The 21,532-nt window shown below is 32.0% G+C and overlaps 2 protein-coding genes across 4 annotated transcripts; both read left to right on the forward strand.

Moving 5' to 3' along the window:
- Positions 1-13,802: 13,802 nt before the first annotated feature.
- Positions 13,803-14,547, forward strand: LOC123889497 (histone H2AX-like). The gene is made up of 2 exons (XM_045938849.1): positions 13,803-14,079; positions 14,166-14,547. Exons 1-2 carry the CDS (start codon positions 13,870-13,872, stop codon positions 14,385-14,387), a joined length of 432 nt encoding a protein of 143 aa, XP_045794805.1. The 5' UTR covers positions 13,803-13,869; the 3' UTR covers positions 14,388-14,547.
- A 955-nt stretch (positions 14,548-15,502) lies between these two features.
- LOC123892755 (pentatricopeptide repeat-containing protein At2g22410, mitochondrial-like) lies at positions 15,503-20,006 on the forward strand. 3 transcript variants are annotated; one of them, XM_045942615.1, is made up of 3 exons: positions 15,503-17,972; positions 18,416-18,520; positions 19,584-20,006. In XM_045942615.1, the coding sequence occupies exon 1, from the start codon at positions 15,760-15,762 to the stop codon at positions 17,746-17,748; it is 1,989 nt and encodes a 662-aa protein (XP_045798571.1). In that variant the 5' UTR covers positions 15,503-15,759; the 3' UTR covers positions 17,749-17,972; positions 18,416-18,520; positions 19,584-20,006. The 3 variants fall into 3 exon arrangements, with proteins under 3 accessions (XP_045798571.1, XP_045798570.1, XP_045798569.1); XM_045942614.1 differs by having other exon boundaries at positions 15,544-18,520; XM_045942613.1 differs by lacking the exon at positions 18,416-18,520 and having other exon boundaries at positions 15,544-17,972.
- The last annotated feature ends 1,526 nt before the right edge of the window (positions 20,007-21,532 follow it).

A 21,532-nucleotide genomic window follows, 5' to 3' on the forward strand; every position in this document is an offset into this window, starting at 1 on the left:
GAAGAAAAGGACCTCTCAACCTTGATCAGAACAGCTACTTACATTTTGTCTGTCCACAATGGAGAACGTGGGTTATCAGACATCTTAGCTGAATAAGAAAAGTCTTCTCTGCACATGGTCAAAGTTACTGAAACTCTTACTCTGTTTTGGAAACGACCAAACTGCATCAAGACAAGTTGCTTGAAGACAAAAGGTTATCTTCATCAACGGTCATCTTTGCAACGACTCTTTCTCAGTCCTATATATACTAGAAGAATCAGGTTGCAAGATATCAACAATTATTACACGCGCTCGAACGATTGATATTTGCGAATACAAGCTCTGAACTAGTGTTTTTAACTCTTAGTCCAAATACTTTGTGCTCACTGTATTTGTTTATTAAGGTTCTCTTAAGAGCAGTTGTATTCTTTCAACAACTTTATTATCTCTGATTTTGAGAAGTCTTAAGCTTGTGTGCTTAAGTGAGAAGTCTTAAGCTTGTGTGCTTAAGCATAGTTGTGAAGTCTCTTGCTTGTGTGCTTGAGCATTTGTAATTTTGTGTGATTATAGTGAAATTCCTTGGAAGTGCAAGGGGACTGGACTACTCTCGTTTTGTGAGAGGAACCAGTATAAATTGCTTGTGTGATTTCTCTCTCTCGTATCTTGTTACTTTGTGTTATTTATCCGCTACTATCGTAGCTAAGTTAAGAACTTTGAAAAAGTTTTAAAACTTGGCTAAAACACAATTCAACCCCCTTCTTGTGTTTTCACACCTTCAATGTTAATATCAAGATTGTCACTATTTATTTTTAAGATGTGTTTATGTTATATTTACCTATATATGTCAAAATTATATTATGTTCAAGAAATGTTAAAGACATGTCCTGAAATTATGTCCATTAGCAACCAAAAACGGAAAGAAAAAAAAAATACAAGAATGAAACATCTCTGTAATTTGATGCAATACTTGGTGGTGTCTCTGCCCGGATTACGAATAATGCAAAAAAAAAAAAAAAAAAAAAATTTTTAATATGCACATTATTGATATGGCTGAAGTCACCGATAGCAATACATTTTTTTTTATATGCACATTATTATTTTATATGCGTATTAACGATTAATTAAATTCAAGATTATATGAGTAGAAACCTACTTGGGTTGGTGCATTGGTATTGGCTTGGGACCTGGGAGTGTGCTCCTCTTGAGGTCTGAGGTTCGATTCTCTCTGGTGCCAATTTGAGTGGGCTAATTTAGCTTCTTCAAAAAAAAGATTATATGAGTAGAAGTCTTATGTAATTTGAGAAACTTGTGTCAAAAAATATATATATTGAGAAACTATTTTTTTTTTTAACTCCTTTTTTCATGTTTTTGCTTTATCTTTTATTGGTTCTGTTTCATTTTCTCTCCCAATTTTTTTATTTCAGTTTTTATTTGTTGAATAATTTTCTAAATTAGTAAAAAAAAAATTATTAATTAATACTAATGAAGACGAAAGTTGTTTTACATTTTTATAAGCAATTTTTTAAAAAATTAACCCTAATTAATTTTTTTTAGAATAATTATTAAAATACTAATATTTCTATATTGGTGCCAAAATACGTATTGATTGTGTTTAACTGGACAAACAAGGTAAGGAAAGAAAGAGTATTCTTGTTTGTTCCAACCCAATGAAGAAAAGAAACATTTTTCCTGCCGAGAAATTCATTCATTCTATACAGACAAAGGGTTTTATTTCCTTTACACGGCCCAGCCTGCAAAACTAAAGCTGATTGCGATACATATCCCCAAAATGACAAATGGTTTTTAGAATGGGGGATAAAACTTCATTTTTTAAAAAATAGGGACACTAAACATGTATTTAAGTCAATAAAGTATTGGAAATTTGTCCCATAAATATAGCTCGGTTAGGATACATCTAGAATTCATTTGGTGGTTAGGATCACAAACATAATATATATAAAATAATTGTATCATGTCTCAAGTATTTAATTAGAAGACAAAATACTAAAAATTAATAATAAAACTTATCATATCTTATTTATCTGATTAAAATTCTTATGTGAATGCGAGATAAATAAAAAACCAATAGATAAAAAAAAACACAGTTATCCTATAAAATATAATTTAGGTCCTGTTTGAATTAGCTTATTTTTGAGCTTATGCAAACAGCTTATGCAATATAAATTAAGTTTTATGCTATTTTATAAGTTCACACTAGTGAAAATTGTATTTTTATAAGCTATTTTATCATAAACTACCTTGATAAACTTACAATAATACATAAAAATTGCATAAACTCAAAAATAAGTTAATCCAAACAGAGGCTTAAAACTGAATATGAGATTGGTTGTAACAAAATATTTTCAACACTTTATACTCCCTCCGTCCCAAAACTTTAGTTTTTTTGAAGTTTTGCACGAGATTAAGAAATGATAAGTAAATTTTTTTTTTATAAGCAATGTTAGTTGTTAGTATTACTATGTTATGTTAGTTTTTTCTCCTTTGTCAGGACTTGAACCCCGAACCTCCTGCTCCTTAACCATTATCTCAACTCAGGGGCGGAGCCCCTCATGGGCTGGACAGGGCCATGGCCCGTCCCAAGATTTTCAATTTTTTTTCCATAGGTATACTAATTTGTGGCGGTTTTAAAACCCCGCTAAATAGTTTGTTTAGTTTGTTAATTTTCAGTTTGCGGGGGTTTCAAGCACCTTCAATTTGGACCACCAGAATTCTTTAACAGGTTTCTAGTTTGCGGGTGTTTCAAACCCCCGCTATTTGGACGATCCAGAATTCTAAATTAATAATTCAAATATCCTTCTTAATTTATTTTTTTGAAGCATCCCTTCTAATGTTTTATTGTTTAATATTTATTGAAATTTTATAATGTGTAATTTATTTTGTGAAAGTATTCAAGTATTTTTTTTTGAGAAAAAAGTATATTATTTAAAATAGAGTGTGTATAAAAAATTCATATTTGATCAATCTTTTGTTAAAAAATTTTAAATTTATTTATCGAAAATAGTAATGATTCACCTATTGAATCTTTTTGAGATATCTATATTAGACACGCCCTCAATATGATATATCTTTTTTTAGTAATTTTTTTTGCATATTCGATTTATATTCGCAGCGGCCCGCCCCAACTTTTTGGGCCAGCTCCGCCACTGGCTCAACTAGCTTAATCAGTTGAGCTACCATACCCATCCCACCCTAAGTAAAGTCATTTTTACCCTTACTTTATTAAGAAAGAGAAAATATATTTAATTAAAGTTTTAACTTTTGTAAAATGGTAAAATATGACTAAATGTGCATTGGTTTCTTAAAATGACTAAAGTTTTGAGACAAAATTAAAAAGTTAAAAAGACTAAAGATTTGGGACGGATGGAGTATTTAATAATTGATTAAGATTTAAATTAGGCCACTTTTTTACTTAAAAATTGGTCCTTCATAGTATTAACATATAGATTCGACATTTAAAAAGAAACGAAGAGAGTACCAGTTTAAGTGTTATTTTGGAGTAGGTCAAAACACATCTCCAAATTGGATCGATAACCCCCTAGTCACTAGTGTTAGAGTGGATCATAATAATAATATAGATAGGAGAGAGGGTTGTTTCCAGTGTACTTTTCACTGGATACCCTCAAGTGTGCTCATCCAACCAATAATTCAATTTTTTAATAATTAAAATTGTAAGTGGTGAAAACAATAAAGGGTTGAGATTTCAGTAGAAAAAAAATTCTTGAAGCGCATTGAAGCAGAACCAATGAACCCACATAAGAACGTTAGATTAAAGGTCTAATGCAATCTTTCTGCACCTATCCACAATGACAACTATTATGTAGAAGATTCTAAGGCATATAAATCAACTTAAGCACTATTCAAACCCTAAAATACCACATTCACAAATTTTTCTTACTTGATTGTTGGAGTGTATACAAAGAGCCTTGACATCTTTGCTTCAATCATCGATGCTTTCTCCTACATTTGTTTGATACTATACTAAAATTAAACTAGTATATTAGTGTATTTTATATCTAGTTACTTTAGTAATATTTGACCCTATAGTAAAATATACGTACATTACTAATTAAAGTAACTAGAAATCAATTAGTCCCATACATTCTCCGCCGACAAAAATAGCGAAATTGTTAGGCCGGAAATCGTGACCCGGGTTTGAACCCGGAATCTCACAATTATATGTGAGATTATTTTCAGGGGATTACCACTTCATCTAAGATAAAAAAAAAAAAACTAGATATATCTATATTTGACCCTATAGTAAAATTAAACTAGCTTTTAATTAGGGTGGTCGTATCCGAACCAATCCAAAAGTAAAACCGTAATCCGAACCAATCCAAACCGAAACCGCAAAAAACTGCATTTAGTTTTAACCGCACGAATTATTATTTTTCTAAACCGCACGATTTGGTTTGGTTTGCGGTTTTCATTTCACAAAACCGAACCAAACCAAACCGCAATACTTAACTTAGCTCTATCAATTATTAGCAATCAACCCAAATTGAGTCCATAAAACAATAGTCTGTCAAAACATATCATTTCACGCGATCCAGAACTATACTGTTGGTATTAAAAATAAGTTATTATGTATATGTAATTTCAGTATATGCATATTGTATCATGTAAAACAATAAAATAAATTTAAATTTCCTATGTTTATTTTGTAACAAGTTGAAAATATTGTCATATTTTTCATATCGTATGAGATAAACCGCACAAACCGAACAAATCCTAACCGCATTGGTTTTGTTTGGTTTAGATAACTTTTTAAAAATCAATCAAACTAAACTGAACCACATACATTTTTATCTCGCAATTATAATGACTTTTATGTTCAAGACCGAACCAAACCACAATGCGAACACACCCCTAGTTTTAATAGTACTTGTTACGTCAACATTGCCGTTGAAAGAGATAATCCCATCTTCCCATCCAATGTGCCATTTGTTTATTTTTGGGTAATGAACTCTTCTCTTCTCTGTCTTTGTTTTTGTATTCTTCTTGGTTTTGCATAAGGTTGAGGGCCACCTTCGAGTTTGGCATTTTGTGCGTTAGGTCAACAACTAGGAATAGCTAGCTTTCAGCCTTTTGTGCTCATTGGCTCCATCTTGCCAAATGGAAAGGGATTCATTCAATTACTCTTGTCTATTTTGTTTGTTCACTATGGAGGAGTATGGAGTACTATTTCACATGAAGGGAAGTGCAAATTACTTATATATCTTTTTATAATAACTTCCAAAACTAAAACGATACAGAAACAATTCAAACCTAAAGTCTTAGAAATAACACAGGTCTAAGTTGTTAGATAATAATATTATTAAGTATTGGGCTTTATATGTTAGTAATCTAGTAGTCCATTAGGAATTATTATAAATTGTCTTGTAATCCTTATTTTATGAAGCAATGCAATTCTAATTTTATGTAACCCTAATTGCCTCCTTTGTTATTTTTAGTTTGTATCTTGATTCTAACATGGTATCGAGAGCTTGTTTCGATCCGCCTTGAAGCACCTGTTGTTTCCGCTACCGAGTTCCCAAAAAAAAAAATTGGGAATATATTTGTTGTTTCCGCCGTCCTGTCGAGCATGTTCTCAAAGAAATTGTTTCTCGTCTCTGTTGAAATTGTTAGCACCGTAAGTATCATGTGTTGTTTCCTAGTTTCTAGTTTCTGTGTAATTTGCAATCGTTGGTACTATTTTGGTTTGTTTCTTTTGAGGGGCATATTGTTACGTGAGGAGTATAATGTTTTTCGATCGGCCATGTCGGCAATTTAGTGAAATTGGTATTTTTATTCTAAGGTTGATTGCTTTGAATTTGGAAGGTACGGTTGCTGCTGTTGTGTTTCTCTGATTCCATTTTGTTTGGTCCGGTTTGATCGGTTTAGTTCAGTTCTGTTTGATTTGATTTGGTTCCGACTAAATTGGTTTTGTTTTGTTATATTTGATTACGTTTGAATATCTGTCTGGTGAGCGAAAGCTCGCATTGAATCCGGTGAGGGAATACTCACAATTTGAATCCGGTGAGGGAATACTCACATTGAATCCGGTGAGGGAATACTCACATTGAATCCGGTGAGGGAATACTCACATTGAATCCGGTGAGGGAATACTCACATTGAATCCGGTGAGGGAATACTCGCATTGAATCCGGTGAGGGAATACTCACATTGAATCCGGTGAGGGAATACTCACATTGAATCCGGTGAGGGAATACTCACATTGAATCCGGTGAAGGAATACTCACAATTCGAAGTCTGAAATCTGAAGAAGTTGAATTTGAAGCTATTAGTTAATTTAGTTTATTTTCGGGTTGATTTGTAACAAGCTCAAAGCTTAGTACGCTTTAGCTTGAGGGGTAGTATTAGAAATAAAATATTTAGTTAGAGTAGTTTGATTTTCGTTTTTTGTTTGACAAACTCTCGATGATTATCTGATAATGCATCGTGAGTTTGAGGGGAAGTGTTAGATAATAATATTATTAGGGCTTTAAGTATTGGGCTTTATATGTTAGTAATCTAGTAGTCCATTAGGAATTATTATAAATTGTCTTGTAATCGTTATTTTATGAAGCAATGCAATTCTAATTTTATGTAACCCTAATTGCCTCCTTTATTATTTTTAGTTTGTATCTTGATTCTAACATAAGTCTTCATCATAAGATTAACTCATGTAGAATGTAATTATTATTTCGAATAGAACTCAGAGATTGAGGAGGTGGACTCACCGTAGTGGATATGTGGAAGAAATTCTTAGTAGTGGAGGTTGAGGCTGGAATAGGGGCGAACCCAAACAAAAATTATCGGTGGGGCTAAATTTTTTTAGCACAAGATTTTACCCAGGACCAAAATATATATATATTTAGAACCTAAAATTATACTGACTTATAGTTTATTTTGATAAACTAATATTCAATTAGTTTATAACTTATTAATTTTTATTTCAATTTACCCATATCATCTTCTTTGGAAAAATTAAACATATTGTATTATATCATTTCATATTTATATGTCAGTTCAATTGTTAATTTTACTCAATACTATAAATTTAATTAGTTATCTACTACTTTTTTAATAAACAAAGTCAAAGTTGATTATTATAAAATTAAAGCATATAACTTAAAATAATAAACTACGTATAACCAAAGACTTGAAATCAACAATAATAAAATCTAAACTAATATTTACATTAATATATGTACGAATTTGTATACAGAATAATTTAAAGATGACAATATGCAAAAGGGGGTGTATCTCGTGAGGTGGAGGCAGGTATAATTAGAGCGAGATATATCTTGCAAGGTAGTAAATATTTTATAAATCAATAAATGTTGTTTTGAACATATGAATATAGATTATCTCATTCTCTTTTCACTCGTTTTCTCTTCTTTCTGTCTCTCTCAAATAAAAAGATATTCAAGAGAGAGAGAGAGTAAAATAAAAAAAGAGATAAAAAATTAAGAGAGGAAATGAAAGGAAAAAAGACATAATTCAATAAAATTGATGAATGTAACATTTGACTTAGATTTAAAAGTTAATGGTTTTCATGAATTTTACAATTAATTAATAAAATGACTTAAATTGGCATCGTTTGATTTTTTAAGAAAATAAACAAGAAAAGAAAAATGAAACAATTTAACGTCTAGTGCTTCTCAAGAGACTAATTGCATCACATAACAAGGTAATGAATAAAGCAAGATGGCAAGATTTTCAAACCATTAAACCTTGATCCATACTAGAGCCATACTTGGCAAGCCAATCAATACAAAAATTGTCTTCTCTCCTCTCAATGAATGTTGAAAATGAAGAGACCAAGCATGATTCTTGTAATTTTGAATCCGGTTCGCCACATGTGCATAAGATTAGTATTCAAAACTCATTGATCGATGAGATCGATAGAGACTTTGGAATTAGATTCATAGACAACTTCAGTGTATCCTTTTGGCCAAGCCAAATTAAGATCGTGAACACTGAATAATAATTCAGCTTTCAGATTGATGGTTATGCCACAAAAACCCAACTATTGTCAATTAAGTCACTTTTAAACTATAAAAAAATATGATGGTTATGAGTTTTTATTTCTTAAGATTATCATAGAGAGTTATTAGAATTTCTAATAATTTGTTGACACTGGTCCACAGTAGACAACCTATTCAAGTGGTCCACGCGATCATGCGATCAGAAGGGGACTGAAACCACTTAGGGTCTGTTTGGTAAAAATAAGCTATAAGCTAGCTGATAGCTGATAAGCTAGCTGATAGCTGAAAAGCTAGCTTATAGCTGATAGCTGAAAAACTAGCTTATAAATTAGCTTTTAAAGTGGTTATTAAATATAAAATTACATAATTGATAGTTGGTAGTTTATTTTTTAGAGTGAGTAGTTATTAAATTAAAGGGTAAAAATGGAATAAAGTGTAAAAAGCTATAAGCTATAAGCTCAAATGCTACTTGAAATAGCATCTGAAAAAAAGCTATAAGCTAGTACAAAAAGCTTGTTACCAAACACCTCTAATTTTTTGAAACAAGCTTATAAGCTCATATAATAAGCTATAAGCTAGCTTATTTGTGTTACCAAACAGAAATGTCAGAACTGATCCCAGAATCATATTAGACAGTCCAGTGGGTTGGATACTGGTGTGGTGGTGAAAAAAATGTAATCAATAACTTTTTTTACTTTTTTTTGTTAGATGTGCAGACGAAGTAATAAGCACCATTGGATCTCACATACAGTTGCTAAGTCACATGTTCGAATCGGGGTGAAAGCTTCTAATACAAGTAATATCAATATTTGTTAGTTGATTAGACTATATGAACTATTTTTTTTACACAACCATATGAAAAAATTAATGAATTTTTTTTGTCAAGGAGCATAGTAATTAATGATTTATTGATAACACAAAGTGAAAAAAATTAAAAATACGCGCATGTACATTTCTACAAATAAATGTTTCATTTTCTCCCGATTTTTTTAGGTTATATATCCACTTGAGATACTCTAATTTGAATCGTGTTGAACATTAAATATAATTTATTTTTTTTTTGTCGCAAAATATAAATATTATTAGGCGTAGATATTCAATCATTAATTTATTGTTTTCATGAGAGACTAACACTTCTGCTAAACATTGTGTTTTTGAGTAAAAAAAAAAACTTCTAATAGACCCAATCTTCATCGATATAAATGGATGATTTCTACCGGATGCTATCATAAACATGTCACTTTGATGGATAATATTGGAAGGAAGCATGTGGTATCAATTTGTGCATACATCATGGTTACCACTAACCATTATGGATCATTACAATATATTATTCAAATAATATACTCCAATTATATTAATATTATGCTTATTTTTTCTGCAAAAACAAATAACACCGTCAATGTTTCCGTACTGTATTCATATATACAGTAAGTGGCATTTTAATATTGTAATAATATGAATGTACAAAGTGTTACCTTTAATTAGGGATTAATCCCACAAGGGTTATTGCAATTTCATCTTGAATATAACGACAAAAAATGTTGTTACATGCAATGAATGTATGGTTTTGGATTAATTTTCCTCCTGTGATCTTTGAATTGTTGTATAAAGCAAAAGACCCACCGAACTTGGGGTGCATGCAATGCATTTGTGTGAGTGTGACAATTTAAAAAGATTCTTCCTTGACCAAAAGCAAAATCACTATAATATAATATCATCATTCTAGAAAATTTAGGGGGAGTGAATGTTGTTGTTTCTTCATTTTTTTTTTTAATTAAGTTATACCATGTCATAGAACCTCAACAAAGTGGAGAGCATCAATGAATTCAGCATCTTCAAAGTTTTGAAATAAAGGCATCATTAGTTGTTTTACAAACTTGAAATTAAGAACCATATGGCACATAGAAGATGTTTGTTGATGTATCAAAGTTAGAAATTTCTTATTTGATTGAAGAGTAGATGTTTAACAACATAAAAGTAAGAAGACTCCTACACCTAGTATTTTAAGAATTTTGACTAAATATGATGTGTTCAAAGTCACTTGTGTGATTGTTTTCATCTCAATGTGACCATCCAACTAATTATAGGCTTTTTCAGAAGACACAATTGTACGATTGTTTTTACCTCAATGTGGCCATCCAACTCATTGTAGGCTCTTTCAGAAGACACAACAATAGTATCAAAGCCGATTTACGATTGCAATGTGGGAGACTCAAAACTCACACAATAAATGTATTTGGATACACTCGACCATTGATCTAGTTTTTCATATGATATTACCTTGTTTTTTTGAAGCTTATTTGAAAACCATATATTTTAAGCTTTTTGAAAAATTCTGACACCAAAATTGAATATTACCTTATTTTTTATCGAGTAGTCTAGTAACTAGAGTTTTACTTTTTTAAGATGAAAATTTGGATGTACTAGAGTTCTAACATTGTTCTCTCTAAATGTTATATGCAATATCCTTATCAATTGAGTTATACTAACAGATTGAATATTATCTTTATTATAGGAAATAAAATATGAGAAATATAGATCTGTTTGTTTCAGATTTTAAAAAATGGATTTTTCCTTTGTATTTCTGAAAATAGATTTTTTAAAACCGTTTTTCAAAATATTGCAAGTTTTTTTATATTCGTTTTTTCTAAATTGAAACACTAATTTTGACATCATATAACATGAACACACATTATTGAAGATCAAAACATAGTCAAAATCATAATTTTTTGAAAAAGTTGTATTTCAAAAATGATTTTTATGAAAATCTATTTGAAATAGCTTCGAAATTAAGTGATTTTTCGAAATTTTGATATCCAAAAAAAAAATTCAATAAAATGATCAAATACCTAAAATAACATTTTAAGAATAACTATTCAAACCAAATTTTCATTTGAAACTTTTATAAAAAAATTGTTGGTAAATTTTTTTTACTCAAAATTATGTAACACTACAAGAATCTATTTTGAAAAAATCTATAACAAACATGTCCATAATTAGCAATTTTATACTTCAGAGTTCACAGGCGCAATCCAGACACAGCTTATAGCTTAGGAAAGTTTGATGAGACAAAGCTAAATTTGTAGGGGTGTCAAAATGCAAAAATATAGAAGAGGTTCTCAACTCAAGGTTATTTGACTTGTTGACCTTTAATATAAATCAAAATCTTTTGGGATCATATATTTTAACCAATAATCCAATATATAATTTATTACTCACTTTTATCAATTCATTGACCCAAAAAGTATAATTCATTAACCAACTCTTTGACATATATGTGTCGTCAACTATGTCAAATAAGTTGAAGAAAACAAGTTGACAAAAAAAGAGAAAGTATTTTCTTTTTTGAGTAAAAAAGAAGAAGAGAAAGTATTGTTCACCGTATTTATACAACAAAAAATACATCTGTGTAATATTTGATGTTTAGGGTCATGTGGCATGAAATGATTGGGCCACGTGGCACTCCGTTAACTTTAACTTTTTTTAACAGACTCATCAATGTCAGGGACTAAAAACAAAGTTTTTCAAAGTGTAAGGACTAATACCAAACAAAAAAAATTACAAGGACTGAAACCAAAATATGCTACAACTGCAGGGACTAGTAACATATTTAAGCTTAACATTATTCATATAAGTTAAAATTCACATGATTCCTACTAAATCATGGGTCTCATATAAATTTGGTGAGCTTCATGAATTTTAATCGATAAGAGAGATCGTTGAAAATATGTGTCAAAGAGTGACATGTTAGCATTATTAAAAATAAACTATCGAGTAAATCATCTATTCGCCTACTCGCAAATTTCAAGCGTGTAAATGTCTTATGCTTATAATTTTAGAAGGTGAATTAATGATATACGCAAAAATTATTTCACTACCTTACACTCTGTTTGTTTTGAGTGAGTAACAAGGGAGAGAGAGTTTGGGAAGAGATGAACCATTTCTTCTGTCCAGAACAAATTAAACTGCATTGAGAGATTGGATTACATGGACTCCACATCTTTTTATTTTCTTCATTGTTGAACACTTGACTCTTTTGGTTTTTTCATTTACACCTTCGTTTCCCTGCTAACAATGAAACTGATGTTTTTTCATTTTTCTCATCCACATTGGAATCACTTCTGGTGCATAACACATGAATAAAGTTTTGGAGTAAGCCATAATAGCCAATCATTATCGATCATGTTTTCTTTTGTATCATGACCTTCGTATATATTTAGGTTTGATATATAAACATATAAGACATTTCTTTATTATGTACTCAATTTGTCCCAAAATATAAGAAAAAATTGGTCAAATAAAGTTAATGTATTTAGGCCAAATATTTAACCGAATATATCAACTTTCTATGATCAATTTTCCCTTATATTTTGGGACGAAGGGAGTATCTTACAAAGTAATAACATCCTTATAATTGTTAGTCCGTTTAATGAAACATTAAGTATGACTTAATCGTGAAATCACATTAAACATAAATACAATATTCTTAAAATATTTGTAATCAAACTTTACTATGATGTGAGATAACAGTAAAACACATAGACTATTATGTGATTAGATTGATGACCACGTCTCACAGGCGACTCATGTATAAGATATCAAGTTCTCACATAGATATAAATATTAAGAGTAATATTTATATTGGATTGACCTGCATGAGAATCCTACATAGTCTGTTATGTAACTGTCATGAGTTATTTTCATAGTGATAGTGATTTATGCCACTCTTCGACCTTAAACCATTAAGAACTTTTGATGTGGAGTCGGTTGATGAGTATGCCATGAATTACATTGAGGAACATGAGTGACCTAGATGACATTTTCCCCTCCTACATAACACGAGTAACATGTTGGGCTCCTTGATAGAGTGTGATCGTAAAAATGAATGACCATGATGAAATAAGTCTGAAATATTGGACTTATTTGTTGTTATTGAGTTAACTCGGGAATCAAGGAATATAATATTAGACTATGCAAAATTGACACAAATTATGTTTTATGTTCAATATAGATATAGAAGCAAATGGATAATTATGTAAGTTTTATGTAATTTATTTTTCATTATTCATCTATGCCTCGTATGAATATAAAATTTTATTATGGACATGAAAAGCACAACGAAAAGAAAAAACTTGATGAATTAACTCATTCTCAAACAAAAACTTGTGATAATTTAAGTAGCTAAAAGACTCCTTCTAAGTAGCTAAACTATTGATAATGATATTAGTTCAAAGTTTGTTTTGTAGTTAGTGATTATTATATATCTTTTTTTTTTTATATTATTAATAATAATGACGATTTTTTATTGTATTTATAATTTAAATAGAGAATTTTATTTTTGTGTTTTCTATTAGAGTTTAATTTTTAATATTATAATAACAGTATCTCCAAATTATTTGCGACAATTGTAATGTATGTGTAGTGTAGTAAGATATTAAATTAGTTCAAATTTCTTGTATACATTGTAAAATATTTAAAACTTTTGGGGATAAAAAATAAGTAATAGGAGTATTTTTTTTCAAAAAAAAACAAATACTTTGTTTAACATAGAAAAAGAAAAAAGAAAAGATAAACCAATTTTGAAAAATTGGAGAGAAATATTTCGCTTCCCGCTAGAAAACGAAACTCAAAAGTCAAAAATTCAAACATGGTTTAAACTGCCACGCTGGCGAAAAACTAGAAGCATGAAATATTTTCCATTCCCGCTCAAAACTCAAACTTCTTTTACTCTGCCACGCTGGCGATCCGCGTGAAACCCCTCTAAACCAATCAGATTCAAGAACACAATCTCTATATAAACCAAACTCAAACACTCAAAATTTCCACAACTTCTCAAAATCTCATCTTCTTTCTTTTCATTCACCCATCACTTCAAATTCAAACAAGAAACTCTCCAATGGCTTCTTCAGACGCAGCAACAGCAACAACCAAGAAAGGTGGAAGAGGCAAAACAAAAACCAAATCCGTTTCAAGATCAAGCAAAGCCGGTCTTCAATTCCCTGTTGGTCGCATTGCTCGTTTCCTCAAAGCCGGTCGCTATGCTCAGCGTGTTGGATCTGGTTCACCAGTTTATCTCTCTGCAGTTCTTGAATATCTTGCCGCAGAGGTAATTTTTGTTTTGTTTATTTCTTTGAAAATTTAATTTGATTTTGAAAATTTGAACATGGATTTTGAGATTTTTTTGTGGTTTAGGTTTTGGAACTTGCTGGAAATGCTGCGAGGGATAACAAGAAGACGAGGATTGTGCCGAGGCATATTCAACTTGCGGTTAGGAATGATGAAGAATTGAGCAAGTTGATGGGATCTGTGACTATTGCTAATGGTGGTGTTTTGCCTAACATTCATCAGAATTTGTTGCCTAAGAAAGTTGGAAAAGGGAAAGGGGAGATTGGATCTGTTAGTCAGGAGTTTTAGGGTTTTATTAAGTAAGATTTAGGGATTAGTGATTATTGCTTATGATGTAATTTTCTGTTTTCTTGTTATGTTAGTATTCTAATTCTGATGAGATTAGGATTTATGTTGCTTGGTGTATAGCTCTTAATTCTGATTAATATAATTTCATATTTTGGTTTAATTTCAGTTTCTGATTTATTGTTTTTAAACCAATACTATTTGTTTGTTCTTAGTAAATTTAATCAATACTAATAATTTGGAACTTTTTAATAAAATAGCAGTGATCTCTTAATTATAAATTAACTTTTTGATGATTATGAACCAATGTTTGGTGTATAAAAAAATAAGATCTGTTCAACTTCTGGTTACTTATCTCACATTGTGTGTCTATGTGTGAAATATGGTTTGTTACTGTCGCACTTACATTGCAAGCTATGGATATGTACTTAATTTATGATTGCAATTGCAACTTAACTTTGTTCACTACAGTACATTCAACTTAAAATATTAGCAATGGATGGAATCTTAGAAATTGAGTTTAGATTTTTGATGATTGGATGGGTGTCTAATGAATTGAATAGTGTTCTGGTCTAGAACACATCAATATGGAGGGTGGTTGATGGTTGTGGTATTGGAAGGAAAGAGGAGGTACCTACAAAAGACACTTCAATGTCAAAGTCAGTTTATTTATACACAATATAGTACGAGAGTAAAATTATGGGAAGATGAGAGATGCTTCAATAAAACATACTCTTTATTGAATTAATACATTTTTGGGCCTTAGAGCAATTCAGATTGCACAATGCTATTGGTCTCTCATGTATTACTCGCTCGGCTACCCTTGCGTGGTATGAGCTCGACCTAATGGATCCAAATGCTTCGTATTGAACACAAGCCTTGAGCCTCGAGCCCAAAGGGTAAAGACACTGGGGTCTGGGATCATGATCCTCCTCCCGTCCTTCTTTAGTTTTGACTCCAGTGTCATTGAAATTGATCCAATAGTTGACTGACAAAAAATAATTTAACATAATTTTTAATCATATATTAATTAAAAGACCGAGATTGCACATAATGAAAAATAATAGATGACAAACTGAAGAGAATTCAAATCCCTCCAAATGACCTACCAGCCAAACATATAGCACAATACACAAATTAATTAATCATCTGTATATTGGTTGCACAAAGCTATTTGAAAACCGTTAGATTAGCAGACAATAAATCTAGATAAGTGGCTAGAGAGGATCCACTTCCTCTTGATAGAACCAAAGGTTGCGATTTATGCAACAAATAGTGACACCATATACAATCTTTATCCGCAAAATACAGGTTATTATTCGGTTAAAAACCCAATCAATGTTCTTTCTCTTTTTCTCTTGGTCGTTGTTGTCTTATGAAAAATTTGTTTCTTTTTGTTCATCACTCTCTTCGACACAAATCATTGCACAATCTCAAACACACTAAACCATTCTCCTCTGCATCCAAAAAACCAAAATGGAGCTCCCCAACCAACGTTATAATCACAAACCCAACCCTCGTAATAATGGAATCATGTTCAACTATGCGACAACTGAAACAGATTCAAGCACGCATGACTATCACCGGTCTCATTTCCGACGCGTTTCCAATCAGCAGAGTAATCGCGTTCTGCGCACTCGCCGATTCCGGAGATATTCGTTACGCTCATACTCTTTTCAATCGTGTCGAAGAACCCAACACGTTTATGTGGAACACTATGATTAGAGGATATCAAAATGCTCGAATACCCATCGTTGCGTTCTCATTCTTTATGTTTATGATTCGAGGAAGAGTTGAAATGGATTCTAGAAGCTTTGTTTTTGCGCTTAAGGCTTGTGAGCAATTTGAAGAGGTTTTTGTAGGAGAATCGGTGTATTGTGTTGTTTGGAAAATGGGGTTTGATTCTCAGTTGCTTGTGCGAAATGGGTTGATTCATTTTTACTCTGAATATGGTTTGTTGAAATATGCACGTCAAGTGTTTGATGAAAGTTCTGATAAGGATGTTGTTACTTGGACTACTATGATTGATGGGTATGCGGCGCGTAATTGTTCAGATCAGGCTATGGAGTTGTTCAAGTTGATGTTGTTAGGTGATGTTGAGCCTAATGAGGTGACTTTGATTGCCGTGCTTTCGGCTTGCTCTGAGATGGGTGACCTTGAAACGGGGAAGAGAGTTTATGAAAAAGTGGAAGAGAAGAATGTGAGATGCAGCTTGAGTTTGTACAATGCCTTGTTGGACGTGTATGTGAAATGTGGTAGTTTGGTTGATGCTAAAGAGCTTTTTGATAGAATGGAAACCAGAGATGTTTACTCGTGGACTAGTATGGTTAATGGGTATGCGAAATGTGGTGACTTGGAATCTGCTAGGATGTTTTTTGATCTAACTCCTCAGAAAAATGTGGTTTCTTGGAATGCAATGATTGCAGGTTATTCTCAGAATAACAAACCCAAGGAATCGTTGAAATTGTTTCATGAAATGATTGGGGGAGGTCTGGTTCCCGTTGAGCAGACCTTAGTGAGTGCACTCTCTGCTTGTAGCCAGCTCACTTGCTTGAATTTGGGTCATTGGATTCACCAACATTTTGTTGTTGAGCAAAGAATCCCCCTTAGTGTTACTCTTGCAAATGCAATTATAGATATGTATGCCAAATGTGGAAGCATAGATGCAGCGGCAGAAGTTTTTAGTACAACGCCAGAGAGAAATCTGATTTCTTTGAATTCCATGATTGCAGGGTATGCTGCTAATGGTAGAGCAGAGCAAGCCATCAATGTATTTGATCAGATAATAAATATGGGATTTAAGCCGGATAATATCACATTTGTGAGTTTGTTGACAGCTTGCAGCCATGGTGGTTTAATTTCCGAAGGTCGAGAATATTTTGACAACATGGAGAGAAACTATGGGATAAAACCCCAAAGAGGACATTATGCATGTATGGTTGATCTACTAGGTCGAACTGGACTCGTGGAAGAAGCTTATGAGTTAATAACAAATATGCCAATGCAACCTTGTGAGGCTGCTTGGGGAGCCCTTCTAAATGCTTGTAGAATGCATGGCAATGTCGAGCTTGCAAGATTGTCGGCGCAAAATCTTCTAAGCTTGGATCCTGAAGACAGTGGAATATATGTGCTTCTAGCAAATACGTGTGCTAATGATAGAAAATGGAGTGATGTAAGGAGGGTAAGAAGTTTGATGAGAGACAAGGGTGTGAAGAAGATACCTGGTCATAGCTTAATAGATATAGATGGCGAGTTTATAGAATTTTTGGTGGCTGATGAATCACACCCTCAATCTGAGGAGATTTACAAAGTACTGGATGAAATGCTTTTGTTGTCAAAATTGGAAGATAGTTGTGAGTTATAGTCTTCAATGGCAGAAGCATATTTCTCTCCATGATATTCCCAAAACCTTGGCTTTGGCTTGTGAAAACTATATGATCCTTGGGTTTCTACTTGTTGCAAATGTAAAGCTTCTTTCTTAGGAACAATAGCTTAATTGGGATTATTTGCCTGGTGCAAAGTCAATTTGCTTCAAATGTTAACAGTTGCATGGTACTTTTTTTAAATTAGTATTTCCGTAAACTTTAGGTAAGTGACTAAATCCTATATTTAGTAGTGATAATTGTTCCTTTCTTGAACATATTTTGAATATAAAATGTTATAACATTGACATTAACATGAATATAAAATAGTCTTTAGTCGATGATTATGAAAAAAATATTTGTTGGGAGAAGTCAACAACTCAATGAACCTCTCAAATAGATCTGCATCAATTCATCTCGCCCAAACAAGCTAATGGGGTTAGACATTATGCTAAACAAAAATAGGTTAGGGACAATTAGGCAGTTAGTTAGGAAGAGGATAGGTTAGCAGAAATGTATGTGCACTTGTGCTACTGCATGAAACAAATGGGAGGTTTATGGAAAGTCATAAATGAGAAATAACATAGATTGGCATGATATGCTATCGAGCTAAACGATAAATATGTATCTGCATTTCACATATCACACAACTTTTGAAATCCATTTCAGGGGAAGGAATAAATTTGTAGTCCATGTTTCCTTGTAAACATTCCGTGAAGCTCGTTATAAGATGATGGATCAAAGCAATGTTGTGATGAAACTAAATTAGGAAAGGTAGAAAATTGTTTTTCATAGTACATGTTATTAGATCCTAATTCTAGTGTCTTCTGATAATTATTATGATCTAGCATAAAATCTTGGTTGTAAGGTTCTTTATGTTTATCAGACATGAAGAAGAAGAGTGTGTAGTGAGGTTTGGTTGAGACCAATTTGCAGTCTTATCTCTTCTAGTTATTGTTATATCTTAATAAGAATACCTTTGACTCTGAACAGATAATTGCTATGACCACACCTAATAGTTAGTTTGTTATAAGTGACAGGCTAATAGCTGCTGAGGGTCAGGTCACTGTTGCATTCAGTCTTATAATACAATTCTGCATTTTATCTTCTTTCCCAGTATTTTTCCTGTTATTTTTCACTGTGTTATTTAGTTGTGCACCATCACTTTTGCTACCTTCAAGTCCAAAATATAAGCTAGTGCCTCCAATCCTTGTCTGCTATTAGCCAGACCCAAAAAATTAATAGAAAAAACTACAGATTCAACCTTGAGAAATAGAGCAGAAACAATGAAACAGTAAAGCCACATAATATAATCCAGTTCTATTTCTTTTACACTATCTTCCATCTTCAACTTTTATGTTTGCAGCATGATGAATTCTGCAGTAATTAACAATTTTATTAGCTGTAGTATTACCACTATTGTTGCCCCAACTAAGATGCTGCGCACACTGATTTATTGTTAACATGAGTTGGTTGTGTGCATATATATATAGGTGCTATAAAATGGAAAATGTACTTTATTTTGGTTTGTAATAAAATGGTTTAATGCAACAATGAAGTAATACTGCAATAGTATTTTCCTAGTTTGGGCAACAGTCGAGCTATAGCATTAATGGAGGGGCTGGGGTTTGAGGTCCAGATTCCCCACTTCTCCACATTTTAAGTGTGTGAGTTTAGCCACTAGGATGCTTGACAGAAAAAAATAAAATCATGGCTTTCTCCGTGAGTTCCATGGCTTAAATCATTATGGTTGTTGGCAATTGGCATAAAGAAGAACAATGATGAAAGCAATATCTATTAGTTTTTTACTTATCTTTTCTTTTTCTATTGATTTCAGAGAACAAGGAGAAAACCGATGATGACATGCTGTAAATTCAACAATGAAAGTTGATTTCACCGAATACTTTAGGAAGGGTATGTTCCAGTGGTGTCTGCTACCAACTTTATATTGTTTTATAGGGAAGGAAACCGTTTTTCGGAAGGATAATGATTTTGATGGTAGCTATGCATCGATAATCACTTGCCTTATGAAGATGCATCAATAATCACTTGCCTTATGAAGATGCTTTGGCAATCACTTGCAAGTATGAACAATTGTAACTGTGAGTTGTAAGCTACTAAATATTTTCACAATATGCATGAAGAGAGGAGGTGGTAGACTGGTAGTACTGAACTCCAGAAATATTATGTAACTTAGAAGTGTTTCTTATTTCTTTCTTGCCTTTTGAAATTAAAGTGGGGCGGCACCTATTTTAAGTTATTGATATGTGACATGAATATGCTATGGTCTTTATTTATGCATATAAATAGTTATCGTACCTCATCTACTTAGGTAGATGGGGTACGATAACTATTTTTTAAGGTGGCCAAATAAGTTAATTTATGACAAATGTACATGTGACCCTTGATAGCCTCGAGTTTCTTGTAGATGATTATGTTAAAAACAAAATACATTCTAACTACTTACAAAAGTCTCCATTCCAACAGTTTTTGAAGCAAATTTGTCGATCAAGTCTTCATATTATATATTTTTTAAATGATCATTGTAAATTTCTATCAATACTAAGTCATTAACTCTTTTTTGTAATACAGTAAAGCACAAGTAAAACTTCAAATTGAAATCCACTACTATTTTTATTTTTCAAAATCAGCCTCTTTATTTTTTTAGAGACCAACTACCATGTAATTTTTGTTTAAGCCCCAAAAAATTGGAGGCTCGGCTGCGTAGCTCACGCTGCACTTGTGCAGTGTCGGCCTTAATCTTTCACATAATAATCTTTCTGGTGTCATTCCCTTTTGCCCCTCACTTTAGGCACCTTATTGTTATAATTACTTGTTAATGGGTTGTCTTATCATCTTTGTCAAACTTCAAGCACCAAAGAATACAAGGCTGCAGAAGAATCAAACGCTACAAATATTTATATGGAGTTTTGATGGAAAAATGGCATGAGAGCCTTATCGAAGCTACCGAAGAATTTGAATATAACCATCTCATTGGGGTTGGTGGACATGGAAATGTTTACAAAGCAAAATTGCCTACAGTTCAAGTTGAAAAAGTGTCTAATTTAAAAGATTTTGCAACTAAAATTCGTGCTTTGATAGAAATTCGACATTGCAACTAAGATTGTGAAATTATATGGGTTTTGTTCACTTTCTCTACACTCATTTTTATTTATGAATTCTTGGAGAAGGGCAGTTTGGACAAGATTTTGAAAGATGATGAACTATCAATTGAATTGCATCATGATTACTCACACCTGCAATTGTTCATCGAGATATATCCAACAAGAATGTTGTTGTGGATTTGGAATATATAGCTCATGTCTCAGACTTCGGCACAAATAAGTTAATTTCCTCATCTTTGTATTAATTCAAGATATAATGATCTCGTAGTTTATTATTTATATGAACTTTAATACACAATTATTCAGATGATAACTCTTACAATTTGTTCCAAAATCCAAATGACAGGAATATTAAATTGTTGGAGCTTATAATTATATGGCATTTTGTCTATTATCTCTTCCTTCTTTGAAGAACTCCATCAACTACTTTGATGTCATAGTCACTAATTGTTAATATTTTCAAAACAAGAATAATATTTTCAACCAATAACTACAATAGATTTCACATTGTAAACCGAGACTGTTTTATAATTGTTGAGGTGAGATCATACTACCATTTAGCTTATTAGAGAATCAATCAATATACAGAACAATCTGTACTTGGAAGGATATATGGACTAATTTTATAAAATACAGTCTTGTGAGCTTTGAATCTATCCTC

This window comes from Trifolium pratense, linkage group LG6 (genome assembly GCF_020283565.1).
Source record: "Trifolium pratense cultivar HEN17-A07 linkage group LG6, ARS_RC_1.1, whole genome shotgun sequence".
In the NCBI taxonomy this organism is placed as follows: Eukaryota; Viridiplantae; Streptophyta; class Magnoliopsida; order Fabales; family Fabaceae; genus Trifolium; species Trifolium pratense.

Coding starts and splice junctions, on each gene's coding strand:
- LOC123889497 (XM_045938849.1), top strand. CDS start 13,870: ATGGCTTCTTCAGACGCAGCAACAGCAACAACCAAGAAAGGTGGAAGA. Junction 14,080..14,165: donor TTGAATATCTTGCCGCAGAG/GTAATTTTTGTT, acceptor TTTGTGGTTTAG/GTTTTGGAACTTGCTGGAAA.
- LOC123892755 (XM_045942615.1), top strand. CDS start 15,760: ATGAAAAATTTGTTTCTTTTTGTTCATCACTCTCTTCGACACAAATCA.